General features: G+C 36.1%; 1 protein-coding gene, 1 long non-coding RNA gene and 1 pseudogene across 5 annotated transcripts; 1 reads left to right on the top strand and 2 right to left on the bottom strand.

The window, feature by feature from the left end:
• Positions 1-4,786: 4,786 nt before the first annotated feature.
• LOC147543597 (protein ELF4-LIKE 4 pseudogene) lies at positions 4,787-6,720 on the top strand (annotated as a pseudogene). Of its 2 annotated transcripts, none has more exons than XR_015223128.1 (2): positions 4,787-4,926; positions 6,135-6,720. The product of XR_015223128.1 is annotated as a protein ELF4-LIKE 4 pseudogene, transcript variant X1 (transcript). The 2 variants fall into 2 exon arrangements; XR_015223129.1 differs by having other exon boundaries at positions 4,830-4,964.
• A 1,130-nt stretch (positions 6,721-7,850) lies between these two features.
• On the bottom strand, positions 7,851-12,662 carry LOC147543596 (NAD(P)-binding Rossmann-fold superfamily protein). The gene is made up of 9 exons (XM_086632789.1): positions 12,380-12,662; positions 12,195-12,287; positions 11,996-12,054; positions 11,804-11,899; positions 11,469-11,549; positions 11,274-11,336; positions 9,435-9,608; positions 8,586-8,681; positions 7,851-8,111 (listed from the first exon to the last, which is right to left on the bottom strand). Exons 1-9 carry the CDS (start codon positions 12,543-12,545, stop codon positions 8,028-8,030), a joined length of 912 nt encoding a protein of 303 aa, XP_086488915.1. The 5' UTR covers positions 12,546-12,662; the 3' UTR covers positions 7,851-8,027.
• A 3,321-nt stretch (positions 12,663-15,983) lies between these two features.
• LOC147543595 (uncharacterized) lies at positions 15,984-18,553 on the bottom strand. Of its 2 annotated transcripts, XR_015239641.1 has the most exons (4): positions 18,491-18,553; positions 18,354-18,409; positions 17,262-17,327; positions 15,984-16,191 (listed from the first exon to the last, which is right to left on the bottom strand). It is a non-coding gene; the product is annotated as an uncharacterized LOC147543595 (long non-coding RNA). The 2 variants fall into 2 exon arrangements; XR_015239640.1 differs by lacking the exon at positions 15,984-16,191 and having other exon boundaries at positions 16,629-17,327.
• Between the last annotated feature and the right edge of the window lie 270 nt (positions 18,554-18,823).

Below are 18,823 nucleotides of genomic sequence, written 5' to 3'. Positions count from 1 at the left end.
AAAAAGAAGTAAAATTTTCTCTATTTTTTTCCTTTCCCCAAATTACTATCAAACACAACCCAAGAAGTTACAAAAACTACCCCTGGCTTATACCAAGTATACTCATACAATTAGCAACAATTTACAAAACCTACCCCGAGATGCAGCGAGGGGTAGTCTCCATGTAGTTCCCCCATTGTCTACAGCATCGATTGGCAAAGCTAGCGGAGAAAGATGTTAGAGAGATGGTAGTGAGAGAAAATTGTGTCACCAATGACCAACCTAGGGGAGAAAATTAGTTCCCCTTTTGGTCCGTGTGAAAATATTTGGGCGTTAAAGGTTTGTTTGTTATGTCAGGAAATTGACTGATGGGAAAATCTATTTTTTCTTTGTTTGTTTAGACCAAAAATGTGTGAAAACAATTTTCTGTGGCATTGTTTGTTTATACCAAAAATTTGTGAAAACCAATATTCTACGGAAAAGAAAAACATCGGACTTAACAGATTTTACTACCAATAAGGTCTTGACATCCATATTTTGACTCCACCAAACAGTTAAGTCGAGGATTTGGCCAAATACCATGAACCAAACGCACTTTTAAACTTAAATTTCACAAGTGGTAATTTTGTAGTTTTTCTCATTACGTATAACTACCCTAGTCTATAAGACAAAAACAATTATGATGATGTCGGAAAGTAGCTTACCAGGAAATATCCAAAAAATCGTCTTTGTTGTGTTTGATTCAATTGTTCCTCCTTGTTGTTGATGACTTTGTGGGGAGAAATACCTGCAAAGACTCTACGATGCTTAAGTCAGTTCAGTGTTGCAGGTTGAAGGTCAATCAAAATCAAAGGTTAAGGATTAATTATGTTTTCAAAATAAATTTGTGTCGTTTATATAGGTTTGTATGGTGGTGGTAAGTCACCGGCTTACTGAAAGCTACGTGGCAGGGTCGTTACTAGAATTATTCTGATTATGATAATATGTTCGTATCTTTTTTATGTGACAAGTAGATATTCAGCATTGTTTGCCCTTCCGCTATATGATATTTTCTTCAGACAAAGTAGAGCTCAAGGTGGCAAATTCACTTATGAAGACCAAGGATCAAGTTGCAAAGCTGAATTGAATCCACCATTCAATTGCCCTTCAAGGTGTCGGGCTCCCTCCTGCAGACCTCTTACTCTAAGGGCTAAAGTTCTAGAGCTGGTTCAGATCCACCTTTCTATTGCCTTTAAGTCATGACATAGTTCAAGGTTCCTATGAGACTCGTGTCGAGCTCCCGTTCTAGGGTTCAGGTGGTAGAGTTCTTTCAGGTCCACCTCTTTGTCGGGTCTATTAATTGAATTCTCTTTCGTGTGTATTCAGGGTTTCAACACATGTCATCCAAGTCAATCAGTTTAGTTTTTGACTGGTCAAGCCTGACCAATATTTCGCTCAGCACGAGTCCCTTCACTCCTTACTAGAATGCAAAGATGCTAAGCAGTATAAGAACTCGACATTCTTTACCTATTATGGCTAGTTACTAGCAAATTTTATATTGTAAATAATTCTAGTTTGTAGAAGTCGTACCTTTGGCAAGATAGGAGGTATTTCTTTCTGTGATTGTTATTTATTCTCCATGGGGCACAGTATAAGTAGTCAGTTTCTTATATCCTTACCTCCCAGTGAGTTTTTTCTAGCATCATCGCGATGTTGTCGTCTATAAGATTGGTTTCGTCGAGAGGCCCGAATCATTCCCTCCAAGCATAGCTCTTTGTTGGTAGACTGACATCTTGGACTATAGTCTTCATGATAACCCCACACATTGCTTTTTGTAGTTATGGCCTCTTCGTCTTATGCATCTATTTGTATCCTAACAGATCGAATTCTGAATGTGTCAATGGAAGATTTACCTCAAGATGGATCTCATACTTAGTGCGCATGTTTGAACCTTCCTAATGTAACATTACTTCACTAAACCCGACCATTTACTGCAAAAGTCATTGTCCTATAAAAACACCTGACTACTTTTCCTTCATTCTCATGGCAACATTGTTGTTTTCTTCAAATTTTCTGGTCCTTTCTTGTTCACACGTCTCAGGGAATTTGATCCCCGATCATGACGCTTGACGGAGTTCTCCTTTCTGATTACCATGGGACGGGTATTTGTAGCATCTTACTAAACTATTGAAGGAACCTATGCTAAGTTGGAGGAGGAAACCTATGGTAATCTAGATTGGCTTTCCACTAACGTCATCTTTTAGAGAGTCTGCTTGTCCCGGCGTTGGTGGTAGTGGGAGAACTTACTTGGGATTAAGTCCCGTTATTATATCTGACTCACATTTTCTTATGCTTTTTTAGCAGGATTTAAAGCGGGTTTTGGAGGACGATCTTGTTTTGTTGAAGGCCTTGCTGAAGAAGCTCCTCATCAGTGTGATGTTTCAGTCAACCCATCTAATCATGCAAGGGATCTGGATTTCCTCCTCTCCTAATTTCTAACTTGCATGAGGGAGTTTTCATTGCATTCTTTCTTTTCTCTTTCTCTAATAGAGCTTTAATGGCAAGTAAAGGAACTTCGTTTTTTTTTTTATCTCTACTCTATTTACTTACGTTATGTGTATTGTGATTCTCTGAAACCGTTGTGGCTTTGACCTTTCAACTGAATGCTCTACTCTTGCTGTTAAAATCTTTGGCAAAGATTTTTCATGAACCAAAGATCAAACTTGTAAGCTGAAAGCTCTGTTCTAACCTTTAAATTTTTGGGATGGGAGTTTTAAATTGACCTTTAGTTGGAAATTCTACCTCGACCTCTAATGTTAGATTAAAACTTCAATTTCTTGAGTGGCCCACCAAGCTTCTAGATTAAGAATTATGCCTTAACTTCGCCTCGACTCTGACCCTTAAGCGACCTGCATATGGTGGTTCTCAATGGAGATGATGGTGGAAGGAGAAAGGAAGAAGAGAAAATTCTTTGTTTGGTTTTTTTACTTGTTAAACGTTAATGCCAGAAGATTGTCGTTAGTAGTCTGCCATGACATTTTTCAAAGAACGGACAAAAAAAAAGTAAAAGATCAATTGTTAGAGTTTACCGACGGAAAATAGTTGCGGGGGACATTTTGAAATGTTAGACAAATATGAGAGCCAAATCGTAACTAACCCTTAGGGTCTGTTTGATTCGTTAGAATTGATGGGAAAGAAAGTCATTTTCTTGTGAAAGTTGATTTCCGCCGTTTGATTAGCCTAAGAAAGTGAGACATTTTCTTTCCCATGTGAAAAAAAGATAGGAAAATAGGAGGATAAGTTTTACCACCCAAAAGGTGGTAAAAACACAATTCTTACGCTCTCTCCCAACAAACTCTCTCCTCTATTTCTAAAAACATCTGTCTGCCTTCCCCGTTATCTCTCTAAAACACTAAAACACTCTTCATCTTTCTCTTAATCGATCTTTCTCGATCTCTCAGACTCTCACAATCGATTTCTCTCAATCGATCTTTATCGATCTCTTAGACTTTCTCACAACTATTATCAGAATCCATCTCAGGAAACCTAGTAGCCACCACCATCAGCAACCATCTGTTAGTAAACAAAGATTATGGTTTGTGGTTGTTTCAGAACCATGAACAACATTAATCCTATGATGATTAGATAAAAAACCAGTTTTTTTTTTGGAATGAGAGCCCCAATGAACACGAACCTGTGATGGAAAGATTGGAACAAAACTTTTCAGTGGCGGAAGAATTACAGTGATGCTAAAATTAAACCCAAACCATTCTTAATCTTCATTATTCATTATTCATGTTGAAACTAAACCCTAATTTCATCAAAGCAACAAAAATGATTGAATCCCTTCAAACCAACCCAAAATCCTCCATTGGTGTAAATCCCAATGCTCCAATTTCTTCAAACCACCATAAATTATTCGAATATCTGAACCAATTTCAATCTTGAATGGTTGAAAATTTCAACCTCTACTAATGTAGTTTCATTCTTGAATGGTTAAATATTTGATTTGGTTTGATATGATTTGATGATACAGGGCCGTGATAGGTTTATGAATCCAAATTTCGCTTTTCGTAAACCCTAACCGGCGTAAATTCTTGCTAAATTCGATCACCAACCATCGTCGTCGAACTCTCTCCTACTTCTCTTCTACTGCCATGGATGTTCACACCTCCAGCAAACCGCATCTGAAATATCTCGCATTAGGTTGTGGATATCAAATGATTTTATGCACTCGGGTCTTCGAGATAATGGGGACAAGGTTTTAGACTAGTTATTCGGAATGCTAAATGGAAAAAAACCATTGTTTTAAGCTTTGTTAGAACTTTGTTCTGCACAATCGTTCTTTATTAGAAAAGGCAAAGGTAAAAATAAAGAAATTATCAGCCTAATTTGATGAATAAACGAGCTTGATTTGAAGAACATCTCATCTAGAGCATTTCTCATATCTCTTTCGCTAGATGGGATAGAGAAGATGAGATAAGGCCAAAATTATAAGGGCCCACCTAAAAGTCAATTCTTACATCGTTTTTTTAGAGGCACCTTCGTTTTCCTACATTCCCATCAAACACCTAAAAATGAATCTTTTTGTTTTCTTTCCCATCAGAAAAAAAAAACGGTTTTCACACATATCAAACGGACCCGTGAGGAAAATCAGATTTCTGAAAAAAGGATTGTTTCATTAATTACCAAACAAAACTGAAGGAAGATTTAGGAGAGAGTGTGTGTTAGAAAGAGAAGGAAGGGTGACCGGTGACCCCCCAAATTTCCATCTTCTCCTCTCTCTCTCTCTCTCTCTCTCTCTCTCTCTCTCTCTCTTACCTTCTCGCTCTAATTTGTGAAGCACTCAATTAATCCGCAGAGCTATTCAACTCAATCAGGAGTAGAGAAACAAATTAGTTTTCTCTCTCTGTATATCTATCTTGGCTTTTTAGTCTCAGACGGGAATAAAATGTTCTAGATTTCAAGGTAAGTTAAACCAACAAGAACCAAGACAAGATATTTGGGTAAATTTATATTCATTCATTTCTATTCAATTAGATAATGGGTATTTGTTATTTTCTTGAGAATTGCCCTTGATTAGGTTTTTGGTATTGTTTAAAGATTTTATTTTGGTTTAGGTTTTTTTGTTTCTACCAAAATATTTAAATGAATTTTCTGCAAAAACACTATATTTTAAATTAATTTTCTGCCCAAATACTTAAATTAGTTTCTTGATTTTCAAATCTCTCTACCTAAATCCCCCCTCCCCTTTTCAGGGTATATTCTTCTGATTGCAATATTTAAGGAATTCATCTTCTGTTTGTGTATATGGGTTTCAATTTCATCTTGTTCATGAACTTTGATACTTTGATTTTTCTGTTAGGAAAAAGTGTCTTGAGTATGATTTAATTGCAACCCTAAAAGTGTTTTATATGGGTTGTCTTCTATGTATATGTATGATAGGTACTATGATAGTATGATGTCATTTGCCTTCTGTTGGGTGGTGAAAAGAAGACCCAAAATTTTAGGTTGTTGAAAAGAAGTTCTTTGTCAAATCTTGCAATCATAGTTTTTGAAATTATAGAGTAGATTTTTGTACGATTGAACCACAAAATCTCTTATACTCCTTGTGATTGGTTATTTTTGTGGTGTCTAGTTTCTTATGATAATAGATTTTTGGCAAATTAGAAATAGAACTCAATAAATAAAGATTCATCTTTATGACTTTTCATTCACAACTACTTTTATGACTTTTCCGTTCTTGTTGGGATAATCCCACATCGTCTGTCGAAGGGTAGGTCGTCAGACCATAAGTGGGGGAAAGCTTCATCTCTCGAGCTTAATTTTGAGCCATTTTAACAAAAATCTCACGTTTTGGATGAAATAGGAGTAATGAGAGTGTGGGAGTGAAAAAGAATAGTTGGGTTTCGGGTAGCTTAAAAAGATGAGATTCTACAAGAGATTATATACAATGATTCATGTCCGGGCAAAACTTTGAGGACTTACAGGCTTTAGTCATATTCTTGTGTCTAAATGCGATGTGGATGCATATAGTCTTTAAATCCCATCTGGATGGATTATGCTTATAGAGTGTGCGGCATCTTATTGCCATTTGTTATTCTTTGCTTTAAGAGACTTTGTGTTTTGCCTTCTCAAAAAACGATAATTTTTTACTTGTGGTTTTTCAAATGCAGGTCTGATTTCGATCGACAGAAAATGGAGGAAGATTCGTTTTCAGGACTCGGTAATGGAACACAAATAGATAACAAGGTAGTACAAACATTTCAGAAAAGCTTTCTTCATGTTGAGAACATTTTAGATCAGAATAGGTTACTCATAAATGAGATTAACCAAAATCATGAATCTAAGATCCCTGATAATCTCGGTAGAAATGTGGGTTTGATTAGAGAACTTAATAACAATATCAGAAGGGTTGTTGATCTTTATTCCGATCTTTCAAGTTCTTTATGTAAATCCATGGAAGCTTCATCAGAAGGAGATTCATCTGGGACCGTAAAATCAGATGGAAGGGCTAGCCAAAAGAGAAATAGACCTGCGTAATATCTCAAAATGATGGATGAGTCGGTCACTAGAAATTTTGTCCTGTAACTGCAGTTTTATCTAATGGAAATTAAACATGGTTTGACTTCAATATTTCATGGTTTTTATGGTTATATCTTGTTCTAGATCTGTTTCTCACAATCAAAAGTAGATTGACTAATCCAGTTTGGATTTCTAGTTTAATAACTTTTAGATTGAATTATAACTTCTAAGTTCATTTTGTTATTAGCTTGATCATTAACTAAATTTAGATAATCAAGAGACTTCCATAGTTTCTTATAATCTTTACCTTGTCAAAAGGCTCAAGTTTTATTCGAGGTTGTAATTATGCATTGTCCTATCATTTCTTTTAGTTGAAACTCTCCAAGTGAATTTTGTTGGTTTCTTTTTCTGATAGATACAAGATCAAAGAAGTAGAAACATAATGTTTCAAGGTTTCTCTCTTCCATCTTAGCTATGTTAGCACCTCCTAAACACCCATCATTAGAGATCATCACTTGCTACCATTAAATAATGTAATGAATATCAAGAAAATGAGGACATAAAGCGTAGGATGACAGAAAATGCCTAACCGAATATGAAGAAATACTATTTATTGCGAATGGGCATCCTTCATTTGTCAACCGATCCAAAAAATGCCTGAACGAATACAAAGAAATACTATTTATTGCGAATGGTCATCCTTCATTTGTCATCGGATCTCTCTCTTGCCTTCATTTGTCATCGGATCTCTCTCTTGCGCGCATCTCGCGCATAATCACCCTCCCTCTCTCTTTCTTTCTCTCTGTCACACACATTAACACATACTCGGTTTCTCTCTACTTTTCATGGTCTTAACCTTGTATTAACAAGTGAACTTTTGCATGATATTCTTTAACTTTCCAATACAAGTTACATATCAGAATTTCAGTTGTACACCCATTTCCTTTTCAAGGGTTGATAAAATATACTAATGAAAACTAAAATCTTAGGTAAATGATGATAACATCTTTAATCAACTTGTTTTGTTATAATTCGTAGTGATGTCAAAAATGATTGTTTGTGGTGCTGATAGAAAAGAATAAAAGAAAAATGAAAAGAGAATTAGCTTAGACGAAGACAACCCATTTGAAGTAGATAAACGAAATCCCAATTAACCAAGAACAACCTTTAGTAACTACATTGAGTAAACCAAAATTGAGCAACCTTCACTATTGCTTATTGATTGATCACATCAATAAAAAGTTATCTCTTTCTAATGGGCCCTTCTACTCTCCTCGTTGATAATACCGTTTCTGAAATTTGTAACTTAAAAAATAAATAAATTATGTCGTATCATGTGACTTAGGAACCCTTAATCAATTTGTAAATTTAAGGGAAGTACTTTTTGTATTGATTTCAACAAAGAAAATATTGCAAGATTACAATAATGGGCATATAAACTAGAGGTAAATTTACATGTCTACATGGTTTAATTAGTCCTTACAACTCAACAAAAAGATATTGCAGATACACAAGAGAGCAGTTGCCTGTAGATATCTCAACTGTCATTGAAGTTGATCACCTGTCTTCTCAGTCATTGAAGTGAAGAACTCTTTCCAGTCTGAAACGATCTCATTGCCGTTTGCCACCTATGAATGCCATTGCAATGAAAACATCAATACTATATGAACAAAAGTTCCTGTTAAGATAAGCAGTTGGGATCGGCCTATACACTCGAGTAACTCGCGATTGGTTCAGGATCAGAATAGCCCAAAGTTGGCCTCAAGCAATAGACCCGAGTTAGTTCTTATGTTTGAGATTTCGTGTTGGAGTTTAATTTGAATCGGTAAAGTAGAGTTCATAGTCAATATATTACGGAATGCTTTATTCGTATCAGAACTAGTGAACAGTTAACCGAGTTACTCAGCTCAGAGTAGTGGGGATAAGGGATCTACCCCTGGTCGATCTTCAGGCGATATCTGTCTTTACTGCTTAAGAGTTTGATCATTTTCATGAGCAATGGTCTCTAATGAAACCCAACTGCCGAAAAAAGTTTTCGTATTTTGAAAAAGTTTTGATTCATTTAATATATTATTATAAGTTGGAGCTATATATCAATATACCTCAAAAACTAGACCTTTCTGAGGGATTGTGTTGAGAGCTTCTACACAAATAAATGCAGCATCTTCTTTGCTTAGTTTTCCTTGAGCTCCACTTCCCTGTCAACAACTTCACTATCAGTACATACTGACGACTCTCTCTATATATAGATACAAAAGATTCAAGGCCAAATTTGTTGCAAGTAGATTAGTTTGGTTTGGGCCATAGGCATGTCTGACCCGTGCCTTGGTCCAAACGATTGATTCATGAGTGACCCGCTCACTTGGCTAAAAATGAGGTTCAACATCATTCTTGTCGTAAAAATTTGTTCACGAAGATGCACACAAACACAGATAAATACAATATTTTATATGGAAAGTATGATTGAGGCTGACCCCAAGCCGAAGCAAGTTTGCAAGTTATTCGCTAGCTAAATTACTTAGTGCTCGTGATAGAGCTTCAATCGAAAAGAAGAAATTGGGGCTAATGCCCGAGCCCGAGCTAATTTGCAGCTCACTCGCTAACCCAACTACTTGGAGCTTATGGTAAAGCTTCTACCGGAACCAAAAGAAAACGGGGACTGAATCTGAGCTTATTTTGCAAGTTACTCCGAACAAACTACCTAAAGCACATGATATACCTCAAACGAACAAGAATAAAGTGGTTTACAAGGTCAGCATAGAACATTTTCTCTTATTTAACAACAATTACTTGATGATACTGATGAGGAAATGAACTATCAAACATAAAATCTCCTAATCCTTTTTTTTTTTAAAAAAGAAGATAAAATCTCATAATCCTAGGTTTTGGGAAATGGACAAGTTTTGTAACCAAAACAATCCACAAGTTTTCTGATGAATAGTTACATATACCTGTTTAAAGTTGAAACCTTGTTGGCCTCCTTGACTACTTTGTAAAAGTCCTGCTCTGATAATGGTGTAAGGGATATTTGAAGTCATCACCATTGTTTCATTTCTCTCTGCTAATTTCTTAGCATTGCTTTGAATTAGAGCTTGAATTCCATTGCTACCTCTATAGACATCCAACTGCAAACTTCATTAATGGTGTGTTTGGTTGCAGGATTCCTAAGTAGGATTCCTATCAAAAGTGGGATTTGGTAGGAATCATGAATCCTTGGTCTGTTTGGCTACCAAGAATCTTAGGACTCTTGAATCCTAAGGATTCCTAATTCCAAAATTTGTATTGGACCAAAATCCCACCCTACCCCCTAGGATTTGCTAGGATTTTGGATTAATAAACCTAAATTTCAAACTTAAAATCAACAAAAATTTATTTCCCTTCTACAAAATAATAAAAATCATTATTCTTTTCAAAAATCATTACTTTTTTCAAAAATTATTATTTTTCCAAAAATCATTAGTTTTTTAAAAATCATTATTTTTTTTAAAAATCATTATTTTTTTTAAAAATCATTATTTTTTAAAATCATTATTTTTCTAAAAAATCCATTTTTTTTTTAAATCATTATTTTTTTCAAAAATCATTTTTTTTTCAAAATCACTTTTTTTTTTCCAAAAATCATTTTTTTCTCAAAAATCATTATTTTTTCAAAAATCACTATTTTTTTCAAAAATCATTATTTTTGAAAAATAATTATTTTGTAGAAGGAATAATTTTTTTTGAAAAAAGAATGTTTTTAAAAAATAATGATTTTTTGTAAAAAATAATGATTTTTGTAAAAAATAATGATTTTTGCAAAAAATAATGATTTTTGAAAAAATGATGATTTTAAAAAAAATAATAATTTGCGAAAAAATAATGATTTAAAAAAATAATATTTTTAAAATAATTATTTTGTAGAAAGAAATTACTATTTTTGAAATTTTCGTGAAAAAAAATAGGTTTCATGAAATTTCAGTTACCGGAGGAAAATAGGTTTCATGAAATTTCAGTTACCTAGAGACAATATTTGGATGAGATTTTGTTTTTGGGATATTATTCATAAATTTGAAGGATATTATTTTAATTAAAATCTTATTTTCTAAGAATTCAAGTATAATAGACAAACAAACCAAAGGATTTTAAATGAAGGAATCAAGAATCCTAGAATTCTTATTGGTTACCAAACAAACCAAAAGAAACCATTTGGATTCATGAATCCGTGGAATCATGAATCCCAAGGACTCATGAATCCGTGGATTCATGAATCCTGCAACCAAACGCACCATAAATTTTCATGACATAATATCAGATGCAACAGAAATAATGTAATACATCGAGATTATTTTTGGTAAAAGGATAACAAGGATCAGGAGGCAGAACCAGTTAATGTCCATAGAGAGCTGGTTTAATAGGCTACCCTAATAGACTGGTTTATGTAATGACCCAGCCATTTTTGACATATCCATATTGTCCCCCATCACCCATTTACCCGCCGGCGCGTGGTGTGGGGTTTGGCCTCACCCAAACTCTTAGAACCCACCCAAAGAGCCTCAATCTAAGGTACTAGCTTGCAGCCTACATCCCATAACTTCGGCACTTGCCAAAAGCAAGAAATGTGGAAAACGTGCCCCTTACACGTGGAATTCCCCAAATCCCTTACACACCCTAAGGTTCTAAACTTCAAATATCTCGAGCTACAATTGGGATAGCCAAGTAGAGGTTCCACAAGGATCTGCTCGGTTTTGGTTACACGTACAAGTTGCTTATACACTTCACAACATAGTAGAAACAAATAATTTGTAACAAACCTGAGATAAGAGAACTATGTGTTGTATTCCTCTCAAACTCTCAATATCATATAAGAAGTCCTCCTGCACAAAACCTTCAAACATAAGCATAAACTAATAAAGAAGATAAAGATATCGATACTCTGGTGCACCGGAAGAAAAATTTGTTAATTCAAACGTAATTGACCCACTAGTCTTTGAGAACAAATACCATACACTTGATGGGCAAATTATCGAACGAACCCCTCTCAAAGCCTTCTTGTAGAATGGGGGATCACTTACATCACCAACTATTGACTTTGCCATAAGACAACAACACAACAACACAACAAAGCTTTCTCATCAGCGAAGTTCGAATTTAGTAAAAAGTAGAAACATGAACTATTGTACAACAACACTACCATTGACACCTCAAGATTCCGATCTCGAAGACCAAGATTTATTAGATTCGGGAGAAAAGGAACAAAGACAAGGTCCATTGGTTTGGGTTGTCGTGTTGAGATAATTTTCAGGCATTTGAGAAACTAAACTAGTCAATGCATTATCATTACCTCAACATAGGTTCCAAATGCTTCAATGGCTGCTCTCTTATTCTTCACTATCGCTTTTATTCGAACTCTTTTAACAATCAATGATAGTATCACCATCTACATAATCCAAAAAATTGAAGAAAAACAGGTCAAATTTCGCGAAATTCAAGTGATCTTACGGTTAAACTCGAACAAAATCATAACATAAATCACCTGACCAATCTCACTATCCCCATCAGTTACTAAAACTGCATCTCTAATTTCTTCTACTTCTGCACTTCAAAAGTAGAAAATTGATGTTACCATGAATTAGTTCAGGGATAGTCCCACATCGCTCGTTAGAGTGTCTCGAGCCTGGGCTATAGGCGTATGCTCAAGCCAAAAGTAATCTGTTATTTCAGAAAAGGAGTACCTGGTGATAATTCATCTTCATCTTGTTCTTCAAGACCTCCATCTTTGGGTAGTAATTCTGGTGCTCCGTACCATTTTCTTAACTTAGGTCCTCCTAGAAATAGAAATCAAAGATTATTGTAACAACCCAAGAACCAAACTAGTTTTCTAGATAAATAGATAGATGAAAGAGAAAAAGAGAGAGACCTTCAATGTAATCTAAAATTTGATCCATGAACCCAGATTTCTTCTTGGAAGAGCAACAAATGAGTGAAGATTTCTCGAGTTTGACCAAGGTAGAAGGATTCAAAACCTTCCATGAGTTTTGGGGATAGAAAATAGATGAGTAAATGCTGAGAGATGGAGCTGCCATTGAAAATAATTTTTTTGTGTTAGAGAGAGATAGAGAAAGATTTAACTCAGTGTGTTTCCTTTAACCAACCGTTTTTTCTTCATTATTGGATACCAGTTGGATAAGAAATATGTGAACATTTCCTAAACTTTTTTCTTTTTTGTTAAATATAAAATTTTGTTACATGGATATCATTTACATGCTGACGACTGCATTACTTTTGACCAAAGTACTCTGGACCTGCTTCCGGCCAAATGATCAATTATGCCAAATCAACCATTTTCTTCTCCAAAAACTCGCACCCTAAGTTCAAACGTATGATCATCCGCAACTTCAAAGTCCGACAATCATCCACGCTTGATAAGTACCTGGGCACAAACCTTTTCATTGGCGCCAGGAAAAAGCAAGCCTTTTCCACTGATCTTAACCAAATCCAAACCTAACTATCTAAGTGGCAGTCCACCCTCTTATCCCGAGCTGGCCACTCTGTTGTATCTCCACAATTGCAGCAGTCGTTTCTCGATACCAGATGCAATGCTTTGCCCTCCTAAAAGGCATAAGTAAGAGCACTGAGACCTTTCTGCGGTCCTTTTGGTGGGGAAAATCCAAAACCATCCCCACCATCAATTGGTCATCCATCTGCCTCCCCCGTAGACTCGGAGGTCTTGGCTTCCGTCTACCCCACCTCGAGAACCAAGCCTTCCTCTAGAAACTAGCCTGGCGTATGAACAAGAATGCACAGGCTCCTTAGGCTAAATTACTTAAAGCTAAATACTCTCAAACACCGCTAAACTGAGCCCGCCTAAGCAAGCCCACTCTTGGATGTGGAAATCGCTCTATAAACGCAGCGAAAAAATTCACAGCTTGATCTTCTGGAAGGTCCACGAAGGGAACCAAATCAATATCTGGCAGGACTACTGGATGCATGAGCACCCACCACCCCTTTTTAACACTATGAATGTCAACTTGGACTGGGTTGCCCAACTCATACATAATAACGATTCGAATACAACCCTTAGTAATGCCTCATTCCCCACTAATATAAGTAATGTCATTTTAAGTATCAATCTGCAGGTCAATGGAGAGGACATGATCAGATGGCCACTTACACGGTTAGGTAACTATACTATCAGTTCCATGTACTGTCACCTTAGAGGAACACAAAACTCGAACCATAGCAATCAAATAGACTGGCATTTCATCTGGAACATCAATACGACCCCAATGATCAAAATATTTTTGTGGAAATGTTGTACAAACAGTTTACCTGTAAAAAACAAAATTGGAAAATACATCTGCGGTGATAGCAATTGCACGTATTGTAACAACACTGAAACTCTAGTCCATGATCTCTTACACTGCTATTATGCGAGATCTATCTGGTTTTATTTCAATGTCAGAACAAAAAATATTAACTCCGTTGTTGAGTGGATTTTACAATAAGAGGATATTGACACTAACGATGCAGACACATATGCTAAAATTATATGGTTCATATGGAAGGCACGACGCGAAAAATGTTTTAATTATCAGATACAAACCCCAATACAGATCATAAATCGATCAAAGCAACCCAAACCAGACACCAATTAAGCAATAAAAAGCAAAGCGAAAGACAACAACAAAGATGGTACCCGCAAGCACCTCCTTATCTTAAAATAAATGTGGACTCCTCCTTCAAATGCTTCACGGAAATAACAGGTATAGGAATCATTCTTCATGACGATAAAGCAAACTTCTTAGCAGCCCTAACAGACATAACTAGAATCCAGAAGAATGTGAATGTCAAGCCATTATATGTGCTATTACATAGGCAGCAACTCAACAAATCGATTATCTTCACATTGAAAGTGATAATCTCAACATCATAAATCCCCTTCAACATCATAAATCCCCTTCAACATCATAAGTCACCTTCAACATCTGGGCAAGAATATACACCGACAATCTATTAGTCATACAACAGAAATCCAAACTTGTTTCCCAATTTAAAGGCGTAATCTTCACCTATATTCCAAGAAAGGCGAATAGGCAAAAGGACTCCCTAGCCAAATGGGCGAAGAGACATAAAAAGAAATGTTCCTGGAACACCAAACTGGCTTTCCTTCGCGGCCCCAATCTCCTTAGGAGTGGTCTGTAATTTGCTTTATTTCTCGTATCTCAACAAAAAAAAAGATAATATTTACATAGTTATTATTTACATATCAAGCGAACACGCATAGGAAGTGTTTTTTCGATGAGTTCAGATAGTACGCCCCTCAGTACTTTAGGTTTTAAAATCACGATGAATTACTGTGCATCCGGTAAAGTGAAATAATATATCTATATCTGAAATCGACAATGTGTTATTCAGGATAATCCGACATACCATTTTGTACATATCTGAAATCAATCATGTTTTATTATAATTGTACAATGAATCAGGAATATTTTTCTAATAGATCAGCATGGCGACTCTCGAGACGTTCGGTTCAACTGATTTTATCTAAATTACTTGACCTCACAACCACAAGATTGAAAAAGTGGTTAAGATGCCACCAAATGTTGAGGTTGCATATGCCACCTTATCATGTATGTACACATATAACTTCTCTTTGTATGTATCTCATAAAGACAATGATTCATAACATATGTATAAACGTTTATGGAATATTTTTTCTAATAAACAGATGTAGTGACTTATGGGACGTTGGGTATAATAATTTTATCTAGATTATTTGACTTCCGTGTTTCATCTCCTCAAGATTGAGAAAACGATTATGATGGTTAAGATGCCACCAATGCTTGAGGTTGAATATGCCACTGCATCAGGTATCCACATATATAACTTCTCCTTGTATATATCTGAAACAAACAATAATCCTTTCTACGAGTATCGTATAAACGCATGAATTTGAAACATTTTTTTGCTAGTAGACGTGGTGACTTATGAAACGTTGGGTTAAATGATTTTGTTTAGATTACTCGACTTCTGTGCTTCACAACCTCAAGATTGAGTAAGTAATTTTGGTGGTTAAGATGACACCAAAGGTTGAGGTTGCATATGCCACCTTATCAGAGCCGTGATTGAGAATTTGAAGGTGCGGTGCAAAATTTTAGTTGGACCCCTTTGTATAAAGAAAATATAAAAAAGTTACACGTAAACTAATAAGCAAATTCAAAATAATTCAACCAAAAAGATAATAAATCATTTATTGAGTAAATCAAAATGTATTTCGGAGTACATTTTGAAGGTAGAATTGTGACGCCCCGTGTCCCAAAATAGACACGACCACGCCCCGGCAATTCACAGACGAGACATAAATCCGACAGAGTCTCCTCTGTAAATCGAACCGGTCGCACCTGTAAAACCTGTCATGCAAACCATACATTCGCATACACAAAGAGATAAACTATCGAGCGAAAGCTAAACAAACCCAACTCAGTTCGGGTCGAAACCCGAACCACAAACATACAAACGCCTCATAAAACACCGATACAACTTATAAACAACTCTAAGTGTTACGTATATACATATTAGAGTTTGGTTTATGCAATAAATACATAACTTGGAAGTAACGAAAAACTATATAAAACGACAAAACTCCACTAGCCTCGTCAGACAAGATCACCGGCTGGAATACACACTCCGCCTCGAGGCTACATCCAAGCACCTGCACACTAACAACTGGTAGGGGGTCAGAATACTCACCGACACGAGTTATTCTGGTAGAAGACCAATCCAAAACCCATCACGTTTTCAAAAGTTCACTTTATAATTTCTAAACATCATGACAAAAACGAGTTATCAAACAAGTTACTATATATGCTATATACAAAACCATTTTTCCTTAATCTAGCAAGCAATAGCAGTGATTAGCTGCCCACCCATGGTGCGCTCCCAATAAGAGGAGAGTTCCTCAGGATAACCTAGAGTGCGTTAGATAGTACCAGCCCATTTATGGCACTAGCTAATGCACTACGTCTCCTTGAGAAAGAGACTTACCCCTAGCCGGTAAGTCCCTCTCCCACTAAGGGACTCCGCAATCATTGAAGAGTTTACCTCATGATACATATATACCTTAAGTATCTAAATACGTTTTTCTTATCACCGAGTTCGAATAAGAGAGCCGTCCCCCAATTGCCATGGAAGGACCTGAACCTCATTCTCTTCGGTACCCTGTCATGCATCTAATGCGATCTTTTAAAATCAGTTTCATTCATTTATCAAAACCAATATTCATATTCGATTCATTATCTTATCAAACACAGAAGTGGAACAACCAAGAGTCATATCGCCACAAAGCAGAGGGATTCCCAATCAATGTCACCTCCCAGGCGAACGGTCAGGGTGTACGGCCCTGAGCCTCGAGCTGGAGGCACGAGCACCAATGGCCAGCAAGTGAAGCACTCTACTCCCACAGGTCTCATGACTAGTGTCGCCCACCTCACCGGTCTCACACGTATCACACCCGTGTCCACATGTCATCCTACCCTCAATGGCTACATGCCCGTAGGTTGACAAAATCCGCAGTCGGGTACATACAAGAAAATCCCCAGTAGTTCACAATCACCGTAAAATCAGTTCGAAAACATTTCTTATATCGCATCAAAACATTTCAAGCATATTTCAGTTCCTCACATAAATCGAGTTTCATGCTACCTAAACTCTAGTTATAATGGCACATATATAACTATAGAATCTAGCATATTCATTATCTATAAAACCATGTTGGATAAAGGATTCAGAACCCCTACCTCAGTCCTTGCATCACCAAAGACCTCCCGCCTACCAGACGACCTATTCCTCCTCATTCGCATGCTCTGGGATAAGGAAGAATAACAAAAACGAACAGAAACGTTAGGTGCTTATACTAAAGACAATAACGTAAAGAAAACTTAAAACATAAAAGTAAATTCGCGAACTTCGGAAGACTTCATGTTAACCCGAAATTCAACCGATCTTCTAACTTTACAACCATGTCCAATTAAGGTCGATCCAACACTCTATGAAACTTACTTATATCTTTAACATTTATTTATTAAATGTCCTCGCCAAAATACCAAGTGAGTCATCTTCGAAACTTGCCAAATACGAACAACCAAAACAGAATTTTCCTAACAGCACATTGTTCGGTAAAACAGTCATAACTCTCTCGTAGTTATTTCGTTTCAACCAATCTTATATCGTTGGAAAGCTTATATCATTTCTGATGTTTGCCTCTAAAGTGGTCTCCTCTAATTTCAATTATAACATCTCCGAAAATCACAAAACATACGCAGCAGTGCATCAGTTTCACTGATCGTACGCTGCGTGATAAAACGCTCATATCTCTCTCGTCCGAACTCCGAATAATTCTTACTATACCTTTATGGAATCGTATCAAGACAAGCTACAATAATGGAGAAGACCCAAATAACATTTGAAACATCTATGATTAGATAACCACTAAAAACAGTAAGCAGTTTTCATGTTTGGTAAACTGTGCGTTGCTCGTTAAAACAGCCATAACTCCTTCGTCCATTATCGAAAAGACTTGTACCATACCATTCTGGAAAGCTAAGATCCTAAACTACGACTTTCGTGTTTCGGGAAAGTCCATCCAAGTAACATATAAAGCCCAGAAAGGCTCGGACAGTAGACTAAATTCAGTCTCCGAATCGGCAATCGATCGATTGATAAATTATATCAAATAATTTCTCTAAAGTTGCTCATATACTAAAATTAATCAATTCCCAATCATATAAATCCTAAAACTACATGAATCATGAAAATCCCCAATTTCATAAATCACAAGCCCTAGAATTAAGAATTTTGACATTAAATCATCGAATTGGTTGATTTCTTACCTTGATTCGATTGAATTCTAGTTAGGATAGCTTTCCCTTGATCATTCCTTCACAAACTTCTACAAATTCGAAGCAAAGTAATCCATTAAAACCCAAAATACAGAAAATTGGATCTAGAGAGAGTATGAATTCTTTACCACAAATTCCATAAAACTATGCTAGATTACTTCTTGGAAGCTTGAATTTGATAAAACATCAATGGGAGATTTTATAGGGCCCCCTCATTTTTGTTAAAAGGCCTCCCCTTAGTGATAATTTAGCAAGTAAAATGGTTCATGGGGAGGCCTCTTAACATAATTGAGGAGGCCTTATAAAATTTCCCAACATCAATTCCCCTTTGAAACCCATACGAAATTCTCCATGGAAATCGAATTTTTTTTAGCCCAAAGTTGAAAACCCTAGCTTCAGTCGGTCATAGAAGATAAGGGAGATCAGATTTTTATTTCTTCTATTAAATCTGCCGAATTTAT

Source organism: Eschscholzia californica, unplaced genomic scaffold (genome assembly GCF_041429995.1).
Source record: "Eschscholzia californica isolate CP2 unplaced genomic scaffold, dmEscCali1.0.p SCAF_4, whole genome shotgun sequence".
Taxonomy (NCBI): Eukaryota; Viridiplantae; Streptophyta; class Magnoliopsida; order Ranunculales; family Papaveraceae; genus Eschscholzia; species Eschscholzia californica.
Note: the sequence above shows the minus strand (reverse complement) of the source record. Positions and strands in the feature narration are given on the sequence as shown.

Bases quoted from the DNA above. Each gene is read 5' to 3' on its own strand.
- LOC147543596 (XM_086632789.1), bottom strand. From the start codon at position 12,545: ATGGCAGCTCCATCTCTCAGCATTTACTCATCTATTTTCTATCCCCAA. The intron at 12,288-12,379 runs GTCTCTCTCTTT...TTCTATTTCTAG, and splicing joins AATTTTAGATTACATTGAAG to GAGGACCTAAGTTAAGAAAA. The intron at 11,900-11,995 runs GTGATTTATGTT...TGGATTATGTAG, and splicing joins GGGATAGTGAGATTGGTCAG to ATGGTGATACTATCATTGAT.